This window comes from Leguminivora glycinivorella, chromosome 13 (assembly GCF_023078275.1).
Source record: "Leguminivora glycinivorella isolate SPB_JAAS2020 chromosome 13, LegGlyc_1.1, whole genome shotgun sequence".
NCBI lineage: Eukaryota > Metazoa > Arthropoda > Insecta > Lepidoptera > Tortricidae > Leguminivora > Leguminivora glycinivorella.
Genome location: NC_062983.1, coordinates 8,420,270 through 8,439,828, shown reverse-complemented (window position 1 = coordinate 8,439,828; position 19,559 = coordinate 8,420,270). Strand labels below are relative to the sequence as shown.

Below are 19,559 nucleotides of genomic sequence, written 5' to 3'. Positions count from 1 at the left end.
CGCATTGTAAATGCATTTCACTACTTTTTGAATTACATACGTTCAATTTATTAATCTAACTAAATTCTAATAATTGTTTACAGAAGAAGGTAACAAAACGCGTGTTACTTTATCTGTATTTTGTTACAGGCTACAGCTGTCAAATTGATATTGTCAAAAGTTGAGGTTATGTTTTGCAGATCGCACTATTAACGTACAAGTTATTGGCAAATTCGCTGAGTGTACTCATAATTATGCTAAAAACTAGCGTGTATATATCCTCCAAGCGCGTCGGTTCCTAAAAAAGTTTTTATATGATTATTTAATATTTTATAACCCTTACTTTATTTACATGTAATACCATTGTGTAATTACTATTTAGTTCCGAATTAGGATTTTTAAACATATACAACATGTACAGAAACCTTTTATTACGGTAAGTACAAAAGTTGGTTTCATTCAGAGTGCTTAATCCAGCTTAGATTATGTTGTATAACAACTTTGTCTTCTTTTCAGTTTGCCCATTAGATCATTAAAAAGGGAAGCACTGCCACTATTTACAAGTATCAAAAAAACACCAGATATTATCGTTCAGGCTCGTCAACTATCAGTGACATGTGTATATTGCAAAAAACGGAGATCCATAGAAGAAAAGGTCTGTACAAACATCCTTAATGCTTGCATCCAGTAATAATAATATAATGATAGTACCTAAAGCAATTGAACTGTAAAGTTGCGTACTCTTTTTGTTATTACCTTTTGCCATTGTTAATAGCTCTCTGAGTTGTATGTTACTCAAATTTCATAGAAAATTGTATTGCTAGATTTAGTTCATTTTTTTAAATAGCTTAGTGTAACTAAGAATTTACTTACGTACTGCTAGTGAGTATCTCTCTTGTGTTTGTACCTATATTTGAGAGTGTGCATGGAAAAAGTCCCACTTTGTTGATTGCTATAAAGCCACTTTGTCAGTTTATTCATATAAAGATACAAGCAAACCTCGCCTTCATGGTAACCGACAAAGTGGAACGTTTTACTAAACACACATTTATAGTTTTTGTATTGTGATTGTTTTAATTTTAGACATTTTCTATGAAATAAATAAATAATTAAATTAATTAATTTATTTATTTAATCTTTATTGTACACAAAGAAAGAAAAACTTATAGTACAAAAGGCGGACTTAATGCCAAACAGCATTCTCTACCAGTCAACCTTTAGGCAAAGCAGAGATATTGTGGGCGGTGATATTACTAAAACTTTACATAGTTACCTACATAAGAAGTTACACTAATCTTTATCTTTTATCTTTATCTCCCATATTTCATCACATTGCTCTGTCCAAAACTAGTCATACTTTTATTTGTTTGTCATTTTTTGAGCACCATCCTTCCTTTTCCTTATTCCTGGGTACCATTCTGTGATGTCTTTAATTTAACATTATGAATTTTGTACATTATAGGCTGTGGAAACTCAAGGAAGGCAGGCTATAAGATACTCCCCAAAAGCAGGATCAGAAGTGGTGGGCATATGGAGGAACATGACCGTGCGAGAGGTGGCTGAAGTGCTGAAGAAGGATGTTGGTGTGTATTATTCTTTGTTTCTAAGGGTCGGCTCACACCGGAATGCCAGCGCCTGGCAGCATTGCGGCAAGCACTTTCAGTGTGAAATAATTTTAAACTTTATCTACATATTTAAAAAGACCAGTATCACTTGACTAACTCAGACAGGTCGCATGGCGCAGCTGCTCGCCACTGCCGGCCGCTGCCAGCCTCTGTCATTCTGGTGTGAGCCGACCCTATGTAGCCCTTGTACTGCACGGGAAGCATGGTCGCGCGATAGACGATAAAATATCAGGCCGTCCCTATTGCACTTACTAATAGCCTGCTATTTTATCGTCTATGTACTGATTAGTCATTGGCTCCTGATCGATTTCATCAATCAAGTTTGAAATTTGATTAATAGAATTTACACTTATCAGCATTTATAATTAATGCAAAATGTACACTTAAATCTCTCATTTCTCTGTCTTTCAGAACATGTTTTCAAAGTCTTGGAATTCGCTGACAAGACATCAGATATAAACTACAAAGCAGACACGGTGATACACAACCCGCAGGTGGTTCGCGACATAGTGAAGATATCGGGATTTAGGTTCAAACTGGTGCCTAGGCCTGATGAAGAGCTAGAGGTGGAGGAGGTAAGTTTATATTAAGGGCGTTCCCTGCGCCAATGACCTTCAATTTGAATCCATTGATATTATGATAATTTCTAAAGCCTATCATATATTAACAGCATCATCTTTAAACAAAATAGTATCTCATAATTCCTTCGGAGCTCATTGTTTCTGTGATATTTGGCATTAAAGTTGAATAATTGTAGGGTCAAAAACTGGTTTTTTGGTCTGGTAAATTAATTTAAAAATAAAATTTCTCTTGATTTTTTGAAAAAGTCAGAGGTAAGTCCAAGCATGTCAATTTCATGTATGTAACACTAACAGTCTAACACCCTTCACTAAAATCAATTTTCGATAAAAGTGTTTTTTTAGACCATCAATCAATCAGATAGACCATCAGTTTAAAAAAATCATAAATAGTACATTACGATATAAGTGCGAAAAAAAGAAAGTTCGAAACGAGTGGCGATAAATTATTTTTAGTACAGATGGTGCTTTTTTACGCACTAGTGCGAGAAGTGGTTCATTACATGCCAGGTCGAAACTTCGGAGGGCCATCTGTACTGAAAAACGTCGTACGATACACGTGCAAAAAGGAAATTCGTAACTCGTGTCGATTTAAAACACTCCATTCGGTCTTTTTAGGGTTCCGTAGTCAACTAGGAACCCTTATAGTTTCGCCATGTCTGTCTGTCCGTCCGTCCGTCCGTCCGTCCGTCCGTCCGCGGATAATCTCAGTAACCGTTAGCACTAGAAAGCTGAAATTTGGTACCAATATGTATATCAATCACGCCAACAAAGTGCAAAAATAAAAAATGGAAAAAAATGTTTTATTAGGGTACCCCCCCTATATGTAAAGTGGGGGCTGATATTTTTTTTCATTCCAACCCCAACGTGTGATATATTGTTGGATAGGTATTTAAAAATGAATAAGGGTTTTCTAAGATCATTTTTTGGTAATATTAATATTTTCGGAAATAATCGCTCCTAAAGGAAAATAAAGTGCGTCCCCCCCCCTCTAACTTTTGAACTATAAGTTTAAAAAATATGAAAAAAATCACAAAAGTAGAACTTTATAAAGACTTTCTAGGAAAATTGTTTTGAACTTGATAGGTTCAGTAGTTTTTGAGAAAAATACGGAAAACTACGGAACCCTACACTGAGCGTGGCCCGACACGCTCTTGGCCGGTTTTTTACGCACTTTTATCGTAATGTACTATTTTTTCCTTTGAACATTTTCTTTATTCATTCTAAATGGTTACCTTATTATTATTAAGAATCTTTAGTAGAATATTTAAAATTTGGTGAATGAAATACTTATAGGTACTTACCTTCGTAAATATTTAATAAATAATAATGTATAATTCACTTGAAACGATAATTAGAGACAGAAGTTGTCGAAAACTGAAATCAAAAGAATTAATCATAATAAAATGATTTATACCTTATAGAACAAGGACGCGGTCCCTGCACCACCAGCGCCACCTGAAGCGCTGCGTCCCCGACCGCCCGTCGTCTGCGTCATGGGCCACGTCGACCACGGCAAAACTACACTTCTAGACGCTTTGAGAGATACTTCGGTCGTGGATCAGGAGTTTGGAGGGATTACGCAGCATATAGGGGCGTTCGAAGGTTTGTTTTTGTTTGATTTTAAAGTAGATATAGAGACGTCATATAAGGACCCAGTTTCATCCCCGTCAAAAATCTCCGTCGTTTGCGTAATGGGCCTCGTGGACCACGGCAAAACTACACTTCTAGACGCTTTGAGAGATACTTCGGTCGTGGATCAAGGTTTTTGGGAGATTACGCAGCATCAGCATATAGGGGCATTATCAGAATTTGAGCATTGAGATCCAATTAGCGTACGTTGTTAACAAAAATTAACTCGCTGTCAGTTTTGTGACGACAATTAAGCATAAAAATCTGTCTAAAAATTTACTTTTTTCACATTATGAATGTAGATTATCGCTTACAATTTATGTAATTAACACAAAAACAATATTTTTATAGAAATTTCATGCTTAATTATCGTCACAAAACTGACAGTGAGTTATTTTTTGTTATTAACTTACGCTAATTGGGGGGCCCCAAATTCTGAAAATGCCCAAAGGGGCAAACTTAAAAGTTAGAGTTTTTCTTTTCGTTTTACAACGGACGTAGTTATATCCCCGGTAGAAGCTCTGCGTTCCGAAGCGCCCGTCGTGCGTGGACCACGGGAAAACCACACAATTAGACGGAGTTTGGAGGAATCACGCATCATATATGTGTTCGTTTTAAAGTTGGTTGGAAGTCTTCATGTCTATATTCGCTCTGCAAGGACGCAGTTTCATCCCCGCTAGTAGTAGGTACCTTAACCCTTAAATGCATAGTGATGTATATATGCATCATGCATTTTTGACTTTATTGACAGCACGTCAAAATTCAAATTTGAATAAATCTTTGTCAAGGTCATGCATTTAAAGGGAATATATGAGAAAGGAAAAGGTTTTACAGTCGATATTTTCAGATCACTCTTTTCGTTACCTCTTGGTTACTTATACCTACAGAAATTGACCCCTTGGTCATTTTTTCCTTAGCTGCTTCCATAGATTAGCTTAATTTATTTCTCATTGAAGATGTACATTGAATTTTACATGTCAGAATAAAATAATATGCATTCACAAAAAGATCATCAAAATCAAAATAATTAATTTAAAATTATAATAGTCTAAAATTTAAATCATTCATTGTAAAATTAAGTATACTGGAAAAAAAATACATATCCCATTTTGTTTGGAATAATAACATTGGACGACCGGCCTGGCTCAGTCGGTAGTGACTCTGCCTGCTGAGCCGCGGTCCTGGGTTCGAATCCCGGTAAGGGCATTTATTTGTGTGATGAGCACAGATAATTGTTCCTGAGTCATGGATGTTTTGTATGTATATAAGTATGTATTTATCTATTTAAGTATGTATTTCGTCGCTTAGCAGCCATAGTACAAGCTTTGCTTAGTTTGGGGCTAAGTTGATCTGTGTAAGGTGTCCTGTGTAAAAAAAAGCTTTATTTCCACTGCTAAATCTCCACTTGTCCACAGTGAAACTAGTTTCTGGCGAAACAGTGACATTCCTCGACACGCCAGGTCACGCCGCGTTCACAGCCATGAGATCGCGAGGAGCGTTCGCGACGGATATAGTCGTGCTCGTGGTAGCGGCCGACGACGGCGTCATGGAGCAGACTTTGGAGTCCGTGCGGATGGCGAGGGAGGCTAACGGTGAGAGACTAATATACCTTCACAAGTGGTTTACTAGAGTTATTCTTAGCTATGAGATCGCGAGGAGCGTTCGCAGCGGATATAGTCCTGCTCGTGGTAGCGGCCGACGACGGCGTCATGGAGCAGACTTTGGAGTCCGTGCGGATGGCGAGGGAGGCTAACGGTGAGAGACTAATATACCTTCACAAGTGGTTTACTAGAGTTATTCTTAGCTATGAGATCGCGAGGAGCGTTCGCAGCGGATATAGTCCTGCTCGTGGTAGCGGCCGACGACGGCGTCATGGAGCAGACTTTGGAGTCCGTGCGGATGGCGAGGGAGGCTAACGGTGAGAGACTAATATACCTTCACTAGTAGTTTACTAGAGTTATTCTTAGCTATGAAATCGCGAGGAGCGTTCGCGGTGGATATAGTCGTGCTCGTGGTAGCGGCCGACGACGGCGTTATGGAGCAGACTTTGGAGTCCGTGCGGATGGCGAGGGAGGCTAACGGTGAGAGACTAATATGCCTTCACTAGTAGTTTACTAGAGTTATTCTTAGCTATGAGATCGCGAGGAGCGTTCGCGGTGGATATAGTCGTGCTCGTGGTAGCGGCCGACGACGGCGACATGGAGCAGACTTTGGAGTCCGTGCGGATGGCGAGGGAGGCTAACGGTGAGAGACTAATATACCTTCACTAGTAGTTTACTAGAGTTATTCTTAGCTATGAGATCGCGAGGAGCGTTCGCGGTGGATATAGTCGTGCTCGTGGTAGCGGCCGACGACGGCGTTATGGAGCAGACTTTGGAGTCCGTGCGGATGGCGAGGGAGGCTAACGGTGAGAGACTAATATACCTTCACTAGTAGTTTACTAGAGTTATTCTTAGCTATGAGATCGCGAGGAGCGTTCGCAGCGGATATAGTCATGCTCGTGGTAGCGGCCGACGAGGGCGTCATGGCGCAGACTTTGGAGTCCGTTCGGATGGCGGCTAATGGTTAGAAACAACTACAAATTCAAACACAAAATAAATGAACATACTGTTATATATTTATGATTATATTGATTATAGAAGATACTGTTGCTATCCAATGTGAAATTGGCTAGCGATCATGAACGATTTTTTTTCTGTGTCAGAGCTATTTTCCTGTGCCAGCGTGGAGACATAAAATGTACAATAATATTGATAAAGAAAACATACATATAGAAAAAAAATACATTACGTAAATAATACATTACTGCTAAGCCGCGGTCCCGGGTTCGAATCCCGGTAAGGGCATTTATTTGTGTGATGAACACAGATATTTGTTCCTGAGTCATGGATGTTTTCTATGTATATAAGTATGTATTTGTCTATATAAGTATGTATATCGTCGCCTAGCACCCATAGTACAAGCTTTGCTTAGTTTGGGGCTAGGTTGATATGTGTAAGGTGTCCCCCAATACTTATTTATTTATTTATAAGTAATGTCCCATTGGGATCTGACTCCAGTACCATCGGCCTTACAGGCAGGCATTTATTACCGTTTAGGTCTACATTTTCAAAGTTACTGTTATGACTTTAACTTTGATTTAATATTCTGTTTTGTTTTCAGTTCCCATTTTGGTGGCGATCAACAAAATCGACAAGCCAGGTGTGAACATTGTAGGTATGCCTCAAGTTTACTTTTTTGTTCGGCAGATCACAGATGATTCATATTTTTCTGTATCTAAAATATATAATATATAAAGTAATTATCTGAATTTAAATTTTATCAGTCTTCTATTGGTTAGATAGACTATCATCTGTGAACTGTAATATTAGTGGTTTTATTTTGTTTGAATGTCTAAGAGCCTTATTCAAAAAAGGTTTAAAATGAACACGAATGTTTGACCGATGTCTCGCTGTCCCGATAACAGATTTGACTGGCGAATCCGCTAACCTGATAACCCCGTAGTGACTTGACTAAATACCGAGAAGAGTATTTCATTAAAATTTAAAAATAAAGTAAACAGTTGTTATCATATGATGCTACCCGAGGTTTGAAATAATTACCAACAACAACTTGTCCTAGGAAAACACAATGCGCTCCCTAGCGCAGCATGGAGTCGTGTGCGAAGCCCTGGGTGGCGACATCCAAGCCATCCCCGTCTCAGCGCTCAAGAAGACCAATCTAGACACTTTAGTAGAAGCATTGACATTGCAAGCACAACTTATGGAGTTAAAAGCGGACCCGAGTGGGTATGTGGAGGGGGTTGTCATTGAGGCACAACTTGATCCTAGAACTGGGTAAGTTTATGATTTAAGTATCATTTAGTTCTTAAGCTTTCTCAGTCTTAGCGGTAAAGAAAACCAATCTAGATACATTAAAAGAAGCATTGACATTGCAAGTGCAGCTTCTGGAGTTGAAAGCGGACCCCAGTGGCTATGAAGAGGAGGTAGTTATTGAGGCACAACTTGATCCTAGAACTGGGTGAGTTTATGATTTAAGTATCATTTAGTTCTTAAGCTTTCTCAGTCTTAGCGGTAAAGAAAACAAATCTAGATACATTAGTAGAAGCTTTGAAATTGCAAGCGCAGCTTATGGAGTTGAAAGCGGACCCCAGTGGCTATGAAGAGGAGGTAGTTAATGAGGCACAACTTGATCCTAGAACTGGGTGAGTTTATGATTTAAGTATCATTTAGTTCTTAAGCTTTCTCAGTCTTAGCCCTAAAGAAAACCAATCTAGATAATTTATTAGAAGCTTTGACGTTGCAAGCGCAACTTATGGAGTTTAAAGCTTGTACTTTTATATATTCTGTGATTGAGGTACAACTTGATCCTAGAACTGGGTGAGTTTTAATCTAAGAATCATTTTTTAGCTAAGCTATGTAAGTCACAGCGTTCGATAAGACTAACCTCGACATATGAATAGAAGAATTCACGTTGCAAGCGCAACTTAGGGGCCGTCCATAAATTACGTCATCGATTTGTTCAGATTTTAGACCCCCCTATAATCATCCTATCGTCATATCTTAATGACCCCCCCCCCCCTTCTCCCAAAATTGACGTCATTACCAGTTTGACAAAATAAAACATTGCAGATTTGAGAAAAATAGGGTATTATATGATTAAAACACTTGGTTATAGAATCATCTTTTATTATTTTTACTTTGGCAATAATCATTGATATAATATAACTACTTATTTTTTACTTTTCTTTGGATAACTCCCACGGAGTTTTCACCCATTCTTTTAAATTCTGGATCACGGGTATTTAGCCGCCTCTCACATTTGCAGTCTCACTTACTAGGTGTGCTGGAAGAAATTTCTTTTTAGAAATAATCTTTTTGTACGTGAAAAATAAACTATAAATAAATAAATAAGAATGACGTCAATTTCGAAAAACCCCCCCCAATCTATCATTTACCGTCATCCGCAGACCAAACCCCCCCCCCCCTAATTTAGAATGACGTAATTTATGGACGGCCCCTTATGGAGTTAAAAGCGGGACCCAGTGGCTATGTAGAGGGGGTTGTTATTGAAGCATAACTTGAGCCTAGAACTGGTGTGTTTATGCTGCGCTAAAGAAACTTAATCTAGGTACCAACTTTAGAGGAGTACTAACATTGGGGATTAAAATAATAGCCATTGGTATTATAATTGACTTGTTATAACTTGTGTCTGTTCTTTATTTTAGAAAACAAGCTACAGTGTTAGTGCAGAGGGGAACGCTGCGCCGCGGCAGTGTCATTGTGGCTGGAAGTGGATGGGCCAAGGTACCTACACCATGTCGCCATTTTATCAAACTTTGGGTTTATCCACTGTCTTATGTTATGTACAATTGTACATGTAGTTATCAAATGGCTCGGCCATGTGGAGAGGATGGGAGAGGATAGTGCGTCCAAAAAAGCTCACTTGTGGCGATCTGCTGAAAAACGGCTGGTCGGAAGGCCCAGGTACCGATGGAGCGATGAGGTCCAGAAAGACCTGTGTTACCTTCAAGTGACCGAGTGGCATCAGATCGCACAGGATAGACAATGAATGGGTTAACAAGTCTTAACTAATGCAACGCCTTAATTATGTCTATACATAACCAATATATAACCACATACACTATTATATAGATGACTGTAGTTATTGCGAACTAGTTTCTATGACTTTCTTGCCATGTAAAATATTTATTTAAGCTTTATTTCTGTAATATTTTTGTAGGTGCGCGTATTAAACTCTGCGGAGGGTCGTGTCGTGTTAGAAGCGCCTCCATCTACGCCTGTTTCCGTGCTCGGCTGGCGAGAGCTGCCTTCAGCTGGGGACCAGGTCCTCGAAGTCAACTCGGAGGTAACCACCTCATCCGTCCTCCTTGCGTTATCCCGACATTTGCCACGGCTCATGGGAGCCTGAGGTCCGCTTTGACAACTAATCCCAAGATTTGGCGTAGGCACTAGTTTTTACGAAAGCGACTGCCATCTGACCTTCCGAACCGAAGGGTAAACTAGACCTTATTGGAATTAGTCCGGTTTCCTCACGATGTTTTCCTTCACCGAAAAGCGACTGGCAAATATCAAATGACATTTCGCACGTAAATTCCGAAAAACTCATTGGTGCGAGCTGGGGTTCGAACCCGCGACCTCCGGAACGAAAGTCGCACGTACTTACCGCTAGGCTACAAGCGCTAGCTTTGCGCTAGGTAACCACCTACAGATATTATATGTCAACATCCCTACAACTAATAGAAACAGTAGCGAAGTGTGTGAGTCCTCTATCATCGCCTCTCCTCTGTGTTGCGAGAGGTCCTATAGACGCTCAAAGTCAGCCGTAAGGTACAGTCACCGGCATAAATAAGTGATGATTTATGTACCTTATCATATTAACGTCTTGTTTGAAATGTCATACGAAATTGTCAACGATTAAAAGCGACAAGGTACAGAAATCATCACTTCTTTATGCCGGTGACTGTAACAATCGTTTTAACCATCTTACTGATGCTAGTGGTAAAGATTTGGATGTTAGTTATCTTTCTTCTGCCAAAGGTGTCCACAGAAGTGCGCTTTTGACTTTCGCCGCACGACTAGTTGCTGTTAGCAAAGACATGTAACTCGGTATAGACGGATAAAGTCTAAGAAAAAAACGTACCTCAAAGCCATAGAGAAAAACCGGCCATGAGCGTGTCGGGCCACGCTCAGTGTAGGGTTCCGTAGTTTTCCGTATTTTTCTCAAAAACTACTGAACCTATCAAGTTCAAAACAATTTTCCTACAAAGTATTTATAAAGTTCTACTTTTGTGATTTTTTTCATACTTTTTAAACATATGGTTCAAAAGTGAGAGGGGGGGGGCACGCATTTTTTTTTCCTTTAGGAGCGATTATTTCCGAAAATATTAATATTATCAAAAAACGATCTTAGTAAACCCCTATTAATTTTTTAATACCTATCCAACAATATATCACACGTTGGGGTTGGAATGAAAAAAAATATCAGCCCCCACTTTACATGTAGGGGGGGTACCCTAATAAAACATTTTTTTCCATTTTTTATTTTTGCACTTTGTTGGCGTGATTGATATACATATTGGTACCAAATTTCAGCTTTCTAGTGCTAACAGTTACTGAGATTATCCGCGGACGGACGGACAGACAGACATGGCGAAACTATAAGGGTTCCTAGTTGACTACGGAACCCTAAAAAGGTACAGTGACCTAGATGGCAATACACCTTTGGGGGACGCTCGGCTAGATGGCGCTAATATTAATATTTTACATTTTAACACATATCAAGCTAACAATATGGGCCAAATTGTCAAGACTGAGGTTCAAAAGTTTTAAGCCTGTGTCGAGAGATGGCAGTCTATGCACTGTGATTACACATTTTACTTTTACAGTAACTCTCTATAATACTCGATCCACTTTGCTGTTAGGCAATATATTAGTTATCTTAAGATTTTTTATTAACTTCATAAAGTAACTAAACTCAAATTTGTCTAGAAACGCGCCGCCGAAGTGATGAAATGGCGGCACAACCAGCGTATGAAAGAGAAGCAAGCTTCAGACTTAGAAGTGATCGCCGCTAAAGAAGCCACTCATAGACAACAATACCGTCAGCAACTAGAGAGGAAACGAGCTATGGGCAGGATGCGGGTAAGACATAAACTCTAAAAGCGGATAAAGTTCGTTTGTCCCTTTCTATCACACCAGTACGTCGGAAAGGGACAAACGAAGTTTATCGGCTTCATAACATCATCATCATGATGTCAGCCCTTTATCACCCACTGCTGAGGATAGGCCTCTCTTCCAGTATGTCATCCAGTTGTGACCCGCAATTTTGCGGGTGTCGTCCACCCAACGGATGCCAAGCGCTTCTTACATCTGTAATGGTGACCATTCCATTAACATTTTAGTCCACCTACCAATACCATCACTCTGCCGAGCCTGATAACTTTAGTGTACGTTAATGAGTAAGGGGGTCAGAATAAAACTTATCTAGAAATTTACTGGGGGTGATAAAGTGGTAACATAACACAACCAGAGATAACTTATGTTTAGACAGTACCTCAAGGGTTCTCTTAACCCCCTTATTGATAAAAAGTAACACTTACTGAACTGATAAATTAAAAAAGTGTTTTGTCTCTTTCTGTCATGTTGACTTATGTATTTGTGAGAAAGTTCAGTTCAGTAACTGTTTTATGAATAAGGGAGTTTGACATAAAATCAACTTTACGAAACTGTTTCAGATGCTATAATTAAGGTCTATTTGGCAGGCAATTTCCTCTAAGATTCCATGATCTGAAGCTTACTCTTTTAAATAGAAACGTTTTACGTATCCAGAATAGTTTATCTTGAATCATTTGTTGATGTGAGTTGGAGTTGTCAATTTCCAATTTAAAAAAATTATATTACACTAAATCAAACCTTAAATAAGTTAAATATGTTATTTCTTATTCAAACAGTTGCGACCTGTCGGACCAAGGCAGAAGATGATTCAGTACGATGACCATCCAACGCTCAGCGTTATCGTTAAAGGTATGTACCACACTATAAAGTCTGCTAAGTTCAAACATGGATGTCGTATAGGTTTTCGAGGGTGTTGATTTCAAAATTAGTAACCAATTTGGAATCGGAGACGGCTCATATAAACTATGTCACAAATGTCGTCATAGGTGTCGTTTTTAGGTTTTCGGGATTGCTGATTTCAAAACGGACGACTAATTTTGAATCTAAGATGACGAACATGTACTTTGTCGCAAGACGCCATGGATATGCTTGTATAGGTTTTCGGGAATGCTGACTTCAAAATTGATGACGATGACCAATTTGGAATCCATGATGTCGGACAGTCACAAGATCGTTATTGTAACATAGGTTTTCGAGGGTGCTGATTTCAAAACGGATGACCGGTTTGGCTCAGTCGGTAGTGACCCTGCCTGCTGAGCCGCGGTCCTGGGTTCGAATCCCGGTAAGGGCATTTATTTGTGTGATGAGCACAGATATTTGTTCCTGAATCATGGACGTTTTTCTATGTAAGTATATAAGTATTTGTATAAATATTATGTATATCGTTGTCTGAGTACCCACAACACAAGCCTTCTTGAGCTTACCGTGGGGCGTGGGGCTCATTCAATCTGTGTAAGAATGTCCTATAATATTTATTTATGACCAATTTAGAATCCAAGATGGCGGACATGTACTTTGTCATAAGAGTCGTTGTTGTAACATAGGCTTTTGACGGTGTTGAATTCAAAATGGATGACCAATTTAGAATCCATGTCCATGTCCTCCATGCACTTTGTCACAAAGTCATGGATTTTTCGGGATTTTTTGATAATTTATTTAACGTTTAAGTTATGTGACAGGTGACGTGGATGGTTCGGTGGAGGCTATTCTGGACATTTTGGAGACATATGACGAGCACGACACGGTTCGGCTGGATCTAGTGCATTTTGGAGTTGGGCCGGTCACTCCAAACGATTTGGAGGTATGTAATCAGTGTAATTACTTATTGTAAGGTCTTATAGATTATTGCATTAGGCTGGCTAAGTTTTAGGTTAGATAAAAGCCGAATACAGTATGATTCAAGATGTTTACTCTAAGCAGGCCTCACGGACATTTTTAGAAGCGCAATAATAAGGATATTTTTGTCTTCCATCAGAAACTCTGATAAAAAGGTCGTTATTACACATGAATTATAAGGTTATAAATTAAGTGAAGAAAGCCTCACTTGTATGCTAGCCATGGTATTTTTTTCCAGAAAACTTTAGTCAGGGTCTTGTCAAAATTTTACGCCATCCAAAAACCTATTTAAGGCGATATTGTTACAACACACACGAGCCTTAGGGCCCATTTAGACGGCACGAGAACTCGCATACGAGTTTTATTACATTGCGATTTTTAATAAATAGGACATTCTTACACAGATTGACTGAGGCCCACGGTAAGCTCAAGAAGGCTTGTGTTGTAGGTACTCAGACAACGATATATATAATATATAAATACTTATATACATAGAAAACATCCATGACTCAGGAACAAATATCTGTGCTCATCACACTAATAAATGGCCTTACCGGGATTCGAACCCGGGACCGCGGCGTAGCAGGCAGGGTCACTACCGACTGCGCCAGACCGGTGTCAAATTGATAACCGGTATTTGATGGCTGTGCAAAATTGTGTGTAACCTCAACAGCCCGCAAACTGAAATCGCATGAGAGTTCGCTTGCCTTATACTTACTTTACTTCTAGATAGCTGAAGCCTTCAACGCCGTTATATACGCTTTCAACGTGGACTGTCCAACGCCTCTTATCGTTGAAGCCAAGAACAAGAACATAGGCCTGAAGAAACACAACATCATTTACAAATTGGTCGACGATGTGAAGGATGAACTCAGCGCAAGGATCCCTAAGAGGCAGGAGGAAGAGATTATTGGTAAGGATTTATGATTACTATTTAACACTTAGAAAAATACTAGATAAACAAATAAATCGACCTGAAGAAGCACAACATCATTTACAAATTGGTCGACGATGTGAAGGATGAACTCAGCGCAAGGATCCTAAGAGGCAGGTGGAAAAGATTATTGGTAAGGATTTATGATTACTATTTAACACTTAGAAAAAATACTAGTTAGGGTACAACGGAACAATAGGCAACTTGACTGTAGTTAAAATAAAATATTTTATACTATGCACGAAAAAAAAGCATCAGATAATTATAAGACATTCATGGACAGAAGTTATTTTTAAATCCCATTTCTATTTAATAAGTCAGGTATAAAGTAACTGAGTTGATCGTGACGTCACTCAACTCGTTTTCATATAAATCCCATATTAGAAAGTTGTTCGAATTCGTTTTGACAGATAAAAAGAAGCTGGTTTGACTAGAAGGCAAGTAGCCTGTTACGACTTTGGGACAATTTTCAGCTACTCGAATTTATTCCATGTTTTACAATTTTTGTGTTATTAAATAGAGTGTCCACTAGTCATATATGGCACGCGTGTTCAGTGGGATACATATGGAGCTCAAGTTAAAATCCTCATTTATTCGAACAAAAACAGGATAAGCCAACAACTAGAGCACAGTACAGAAACAAACTGCAACTACCCAAAACGAACTTACAAATGTATAAAAATGTATAAAAATAACCAATAAAATTCCAGACTCAATTAAACAAATACCTCAATATGCGATATTTAAGACTAAACTGCAAAATTTGTTATTAGATAAATGTTATTACTCAGTTAAAGATTTCTTTGATGATAACCTATGATTATTATTTTATTCTTTTAAACTATATTTTTTAAATAATTATTAATATCTTAATTGTGAAATTTTAATTCTTTCTTTTTAATTAATCTTAATAATTTATTGATTCTGACTATGATTTATTTTTTAACTTTTATAAAATGAAATTTATTATTATTGACCAATTTATTGTACTAGATTTAGAAAAAACCTTGTATATTTTTTATTTTTAAACTAGATTAGTTAAGATAAGCTTGTTGTATGCCCTCACAGGGCGTCATGAACTGACCTACCTACTGCATTACACCTGCATTTTAATGTATGTACATGACTTTACAATGAATAAATGAAATGAAATGAAATAGTGTAAAACATGGTAAAAATCGATCAGTTGAAAATTGCTCCCAGTCGTAATTGTCCCGCTGTACCTTATACAAATATATCGGCTTAAAGAAAAATAATATAACTTACAAACTGGTTGACGATGTAAAGGATGAACTCAGTGCAAGGATCCCTAAGAGGCAGGAGGAATAGATTATTGCTAAGAATTTATAGGACGATATAGTCTTTAAAGCTGTCATAGATCGTGTCATTTACTAATTTACTGATGACGGATGCCTGGGTTCGTATTGTCATATAATGAAGGCACTAGTCCCACCGCGAGCTAGTAAACTATGAGCTATCGGCTATAAAAACGAACAAAAGATAATCATTCCCACGTAAATAAAAGAGACACGGCGATGTTTATAGTTACTCGCCCAGCGGTGAGCTATCAATATCGCCGTGTCTCTTTTATCTGCACGAGAGTGCTTATCTTTTGTTCGTTTTTATAGCCGATAGCTCATAGCTTACTAGCTCGCGGTAGGACCAGTGCCGAAAGGTTAGATTGAACTTATTTCGACGTCATATTGAATGACCCATACCGCTGGTTGTCGCTGTCGCCGAAATAGCACTTTATCACGAAATTAAAATTTTGAAAAAACTGGTCGACTATGGACCGATTTTCATGAAACATGGCTAAGAACACTCCTGACTAACTCAGCTTTGAAAACAAAAAAAAAACTAAATCTAAATCGGTTCATCCGTTCGTTGTTGCCACAGACAGACAGACACGTGAAACTTATAACACCCCGTCGTTTTTGCGTCGGGGGTTAAACATCAAAGATGGCGGCTTAAATATATAGGATACCGGTCCTACATCCGATGTCGGATCGAATAATGTGAAAACGCACTAACGGTGGTGGAAATGTTAGAAAACTGATAGTTCGTTCATTTCTCAGGTGAAGCCAACGTCCTTCAACAATTCATGGTGACTGAGGGTAAGCGCAAAGTCCCGGTGGCCGGATGCCGCTGTGTGAAAGGCTCTTTACAACGCAACGCGCTGTACAGACTTATACGAAACGGAGAGGTTGTCTACGAAGGTAAGTATCCTTAAAATATTTGTTTCGTCATTTTGGCCGTCGTCATCAGCATGAGTGTTCGCGGCGGCTAGATTCCGTGCACTGAGTCTTTAGAGGTAGACTTATATTGACCGGGATATAGACTGTGATATTTCGATGCAGTTGCCTGCATCACGATCACGGAAAACCGAAAATAATTAATATCGGGAGCTCGGCAAAAAAAAGTATGTAATCACGGTCTATATGTCTAATGAAAATAACCGTGAATCATTCAAAACTCTTAGGCACACTTGCAGCAACCACTTAACTCAGGGTTAGTGGGCTGTCATCTGTCAAATTCCATATAAAATGGTGGGTTAACCCTCCATTTTCGTTGGTGCATTTGGCCGTTACAGAGTCTACCTATCTATTATTAAGTACATCCGTTTATCCATACTAATATTATGAATGAGAAAGTGTGTGTGTCTGTTTGTTTGTCCATCTTTCACGGCAAAACGGAGCGACGAATTGACGTTATTTTTAGGGTTCCGTAGTCAACTAGGAACCCTTATAGTTTCGCCATGTCTGTCTGTCCGTCTGTCCGTCCGTCCGTCCGTCCGTCCGTCCGTCCGTCCGTCCGTCCGCGGATAATCTCAGTAACCGTTAGCACTAGAAAGCTGAAATTTGGTACCAATATTTATATCAATCACGCCGACGAAGTGGTAAAATAAAAAGTGGAAAAAAATGTTTTGTTAGGGTACCCCCCCCCCCTACATTTAAAGTGGGGACTGATTTTTTTTTTTTCATTTCAACCCCAACGTGTGATATATTGTCGGATAGGTATTTAAAAATGAATAAGGGTTTACTAAAATTGCTTTTTGATAATATTATTATTTTCGGAAATAATCGCTCCTTAAAGGAAAAAAAAGTGTGTGTCCCCCCCTCTAACTTTTGAACCATGTGTTTAAAAAATATGAAAAAAATCACAAAAGTAGAACTTTATAAACACTTTCTAGGAAAATTGTTTTGAACTTGATAGGTTCAGTAGTTTTTGAGAAAAATACGGAAAACTACGGAACCCTACACTGAGCGTGGCCCGTTTTTGGCCGCACGCTCTTGGCCGGTTTTTTAAGTGGAGGCAAAACCTAGTTTAAAATAAATATTTGAATATGTCTCACGAAAGATTAACGTCTTTAATATAAAATCTTGTATTACCATTTGCCGTGTTTAATATGGGAGTACGTACGCTCTTTCCTTGAAGGTCGTATCGGTTTGAAAACGCCGCAGCTGACTGCTCGTTTCACAGGTTCATCTGTGCCAGGTAGGAAGTTTCTAAAAGCGCACAGTTGAGGAAGAGAATTTCTCTAGTTTTAGACGTAAATAAACAAATTGTATTTTTCTGTTACTTAAATAGATTTTACACAAACAAAAACAACACCAAGGCAACGGTTGGCAATATGTAACAATTTTTAAATGAATATTAACCTTGTACTCTTTAGCGATAAGAAAGCTTATTGTCCTAGGTCCTATCTTAGATCAGTTTTTAATGCTTCAAAATTTTAGAGTACTTCAAATATTTACCAAAAAGTGGGGTTTCATTATATTCATAAAAACAGTCAAAAAATGGTACAGTCACCTGCAATAAGATGTTAGTTTTTGAAGTCCGTAAAATGGGTAAAATACGTGGCACGCTTAGGCTCAATAAGTTCTAATTATTTGATTTCATGCAACACCATTAAAACAATATTTTTCCCCTAGGTAAACTAGCCTCAATGAAACACCTGAAAGATGAAGTGAACACAATAAAGCGTGACATGGAGTGCGGACTGCGGTTGGACTCGACCGACGTGACTGTCAACCCGGGAGATACGTTAGTCTGTTACAAACTTGTTGACGCTAGCGACAGGACCGGCTGGGACCCCGGCTTTTAAAAACTAGTGAATATAAGTAAATATGTATATTAGATATTTTGTTTTAATCATCTCTTCTTTGAACCCATCAACTACACACCTACCACAATGGACTTATAAACGAAGTAAACAATACAACACAATAGTACATACGATACAATTAAGTGCGGAAAACGGGAAGTTAGAACGTTACGAATTTCCTTTTCGCACGTGTGTCGTACGACGTTTTTCAGTGCAGATGGCCATCCGAAGTCTTGACCTGACATATAATAAACCACTTCTCGCACTAGTGCGTAAAAAAACACCATCTGTACTGAAATAGTACATTACGATACAAGTGCGAAAAAAAAGAAGTTCGAAACGAGTGGCGATAAATTAAAACACGACCGAAGGGGGTGTTTTAAATCAACAGTACAGATGGATGACCCTCCGAAGTTTAGACATGGAAAGCCACATATTATTCATAATATATGTAAGTCACTTGCCAAACACGTAAAATAAAACCTAGGTAAATAGGCATGTAGCAGGTTCCACGCTATCTATCCCTGTCCACGACCTATCTTCCGAAATTATCTACCTCTACCTACAACTACCTACCTACCAACCGCTTTAAACCGCCTGTTGGTTTGTGAGCTGCGATTTCTAATGTCTTTTTATGACCTATACTAACATGATAACGATGTTATTACACGCAACTTTAGAAGCAGTTATAGCTCATTGTTGCCTAAAAAGGTAATTAATCAGCTTATATACCTAATTACCTACCTAAACCTAAGCTATGTTTCGTGAATATTTAAGTAGATTAATAGGTTTAGTCTGCCACTTACATATCTTAGTCAAATCTTCAAACAGTTCGTTGTTTACCATAATACGTTCTTACCAACCATCTGATTACCTAAACCTTACACCTAGTTCTAAACAATTTAATTATATCCGATGATTAATAGGAAACGAACGACCCACTATTATCCGTCTCATTAGCAATACGTAATGTTTTGCGGCGTTTGAGCCAAAGTGCTAAGTTGCGTCATTGTATTACGGAAGAAAAGTGAAAGAATAATCATTGATGACAGAGCGCTAGGTTTGCCAAGTGTCCCACCGACGCTTCGCGCGGTTCGGTACTGACGAAGGTGCTCTGGAAATACTACGACGTAGATGACTTTGAATCAACCATTGTAAATAGTCATCCTACTC

The 19,559-nt window shown here is 38.6% G+C and overlaps 1 protein-coding gene across 1 annotated transcript; it reads left to right on the top strand.

Annotated features, from left to right (window-relative positions):
- The first annotated feature begins 160 nt into the window (after positions 1 to 160).
- Positions 161 to 18,418, top strand: LOC125232521 (translation initiation factor IF-2, mitochondrial). The gene is made up of 16 exons (XM_048138222.1): positions 161 to 415; positions 496 to 634; positions 1,442 to 1,562; positions 2,016 to 2,179; positions 3,607 to 3,787; positions 5,230 to 5,406; positions 6,977 to 7,026; positions 7,436 to 7,650; positions 9,042 to 9,120; positions 9,557 to 9,682; positions 11,326 to 11,478; positions 12,288 to 12,360; positions 13,191 to 13,312; positions 14,077 to 14,260; positions 16,357 to 16,497; positions 18,214 to 18,418. Exons 1-16 carry the CDS (start codon positions 393 to 395, stop codon positions 18,384 to 18,386), a joined length of 2,121 nt encoding a protein of 706 aa, XP_047994179.1. The 5' UTR covers positions 161 to 392; the 3' UTR covers positions 18,387 to 18,418.
- The last annotated feature ends 1,141 nt before the right edge of the window (positions 18,419 to 19,559 follow it).

Bases quoted from the DNA above. Each gene is read 5' to 3' on its own strand.
- LOC125232521 (XM_048138222.1), top strand. From the start codon at position 393: ATGTACAGAAACCTTTTATTACG. The intron at 7,027-7,435 runs GTAGGTATGCCT...AACTTGTCCTAG, and splicing joins ACAAGCCAGGTGTGAACATT to GAAAACACAATGCGCTCCCT. The intron at 9,683-11,325 runs GTAACCACCTCA...AAATTTGTCTAG, and splicing joins TCCTCGAAGTCAACTCGGAG to AAACGCGCCGCCGAAGTGAT.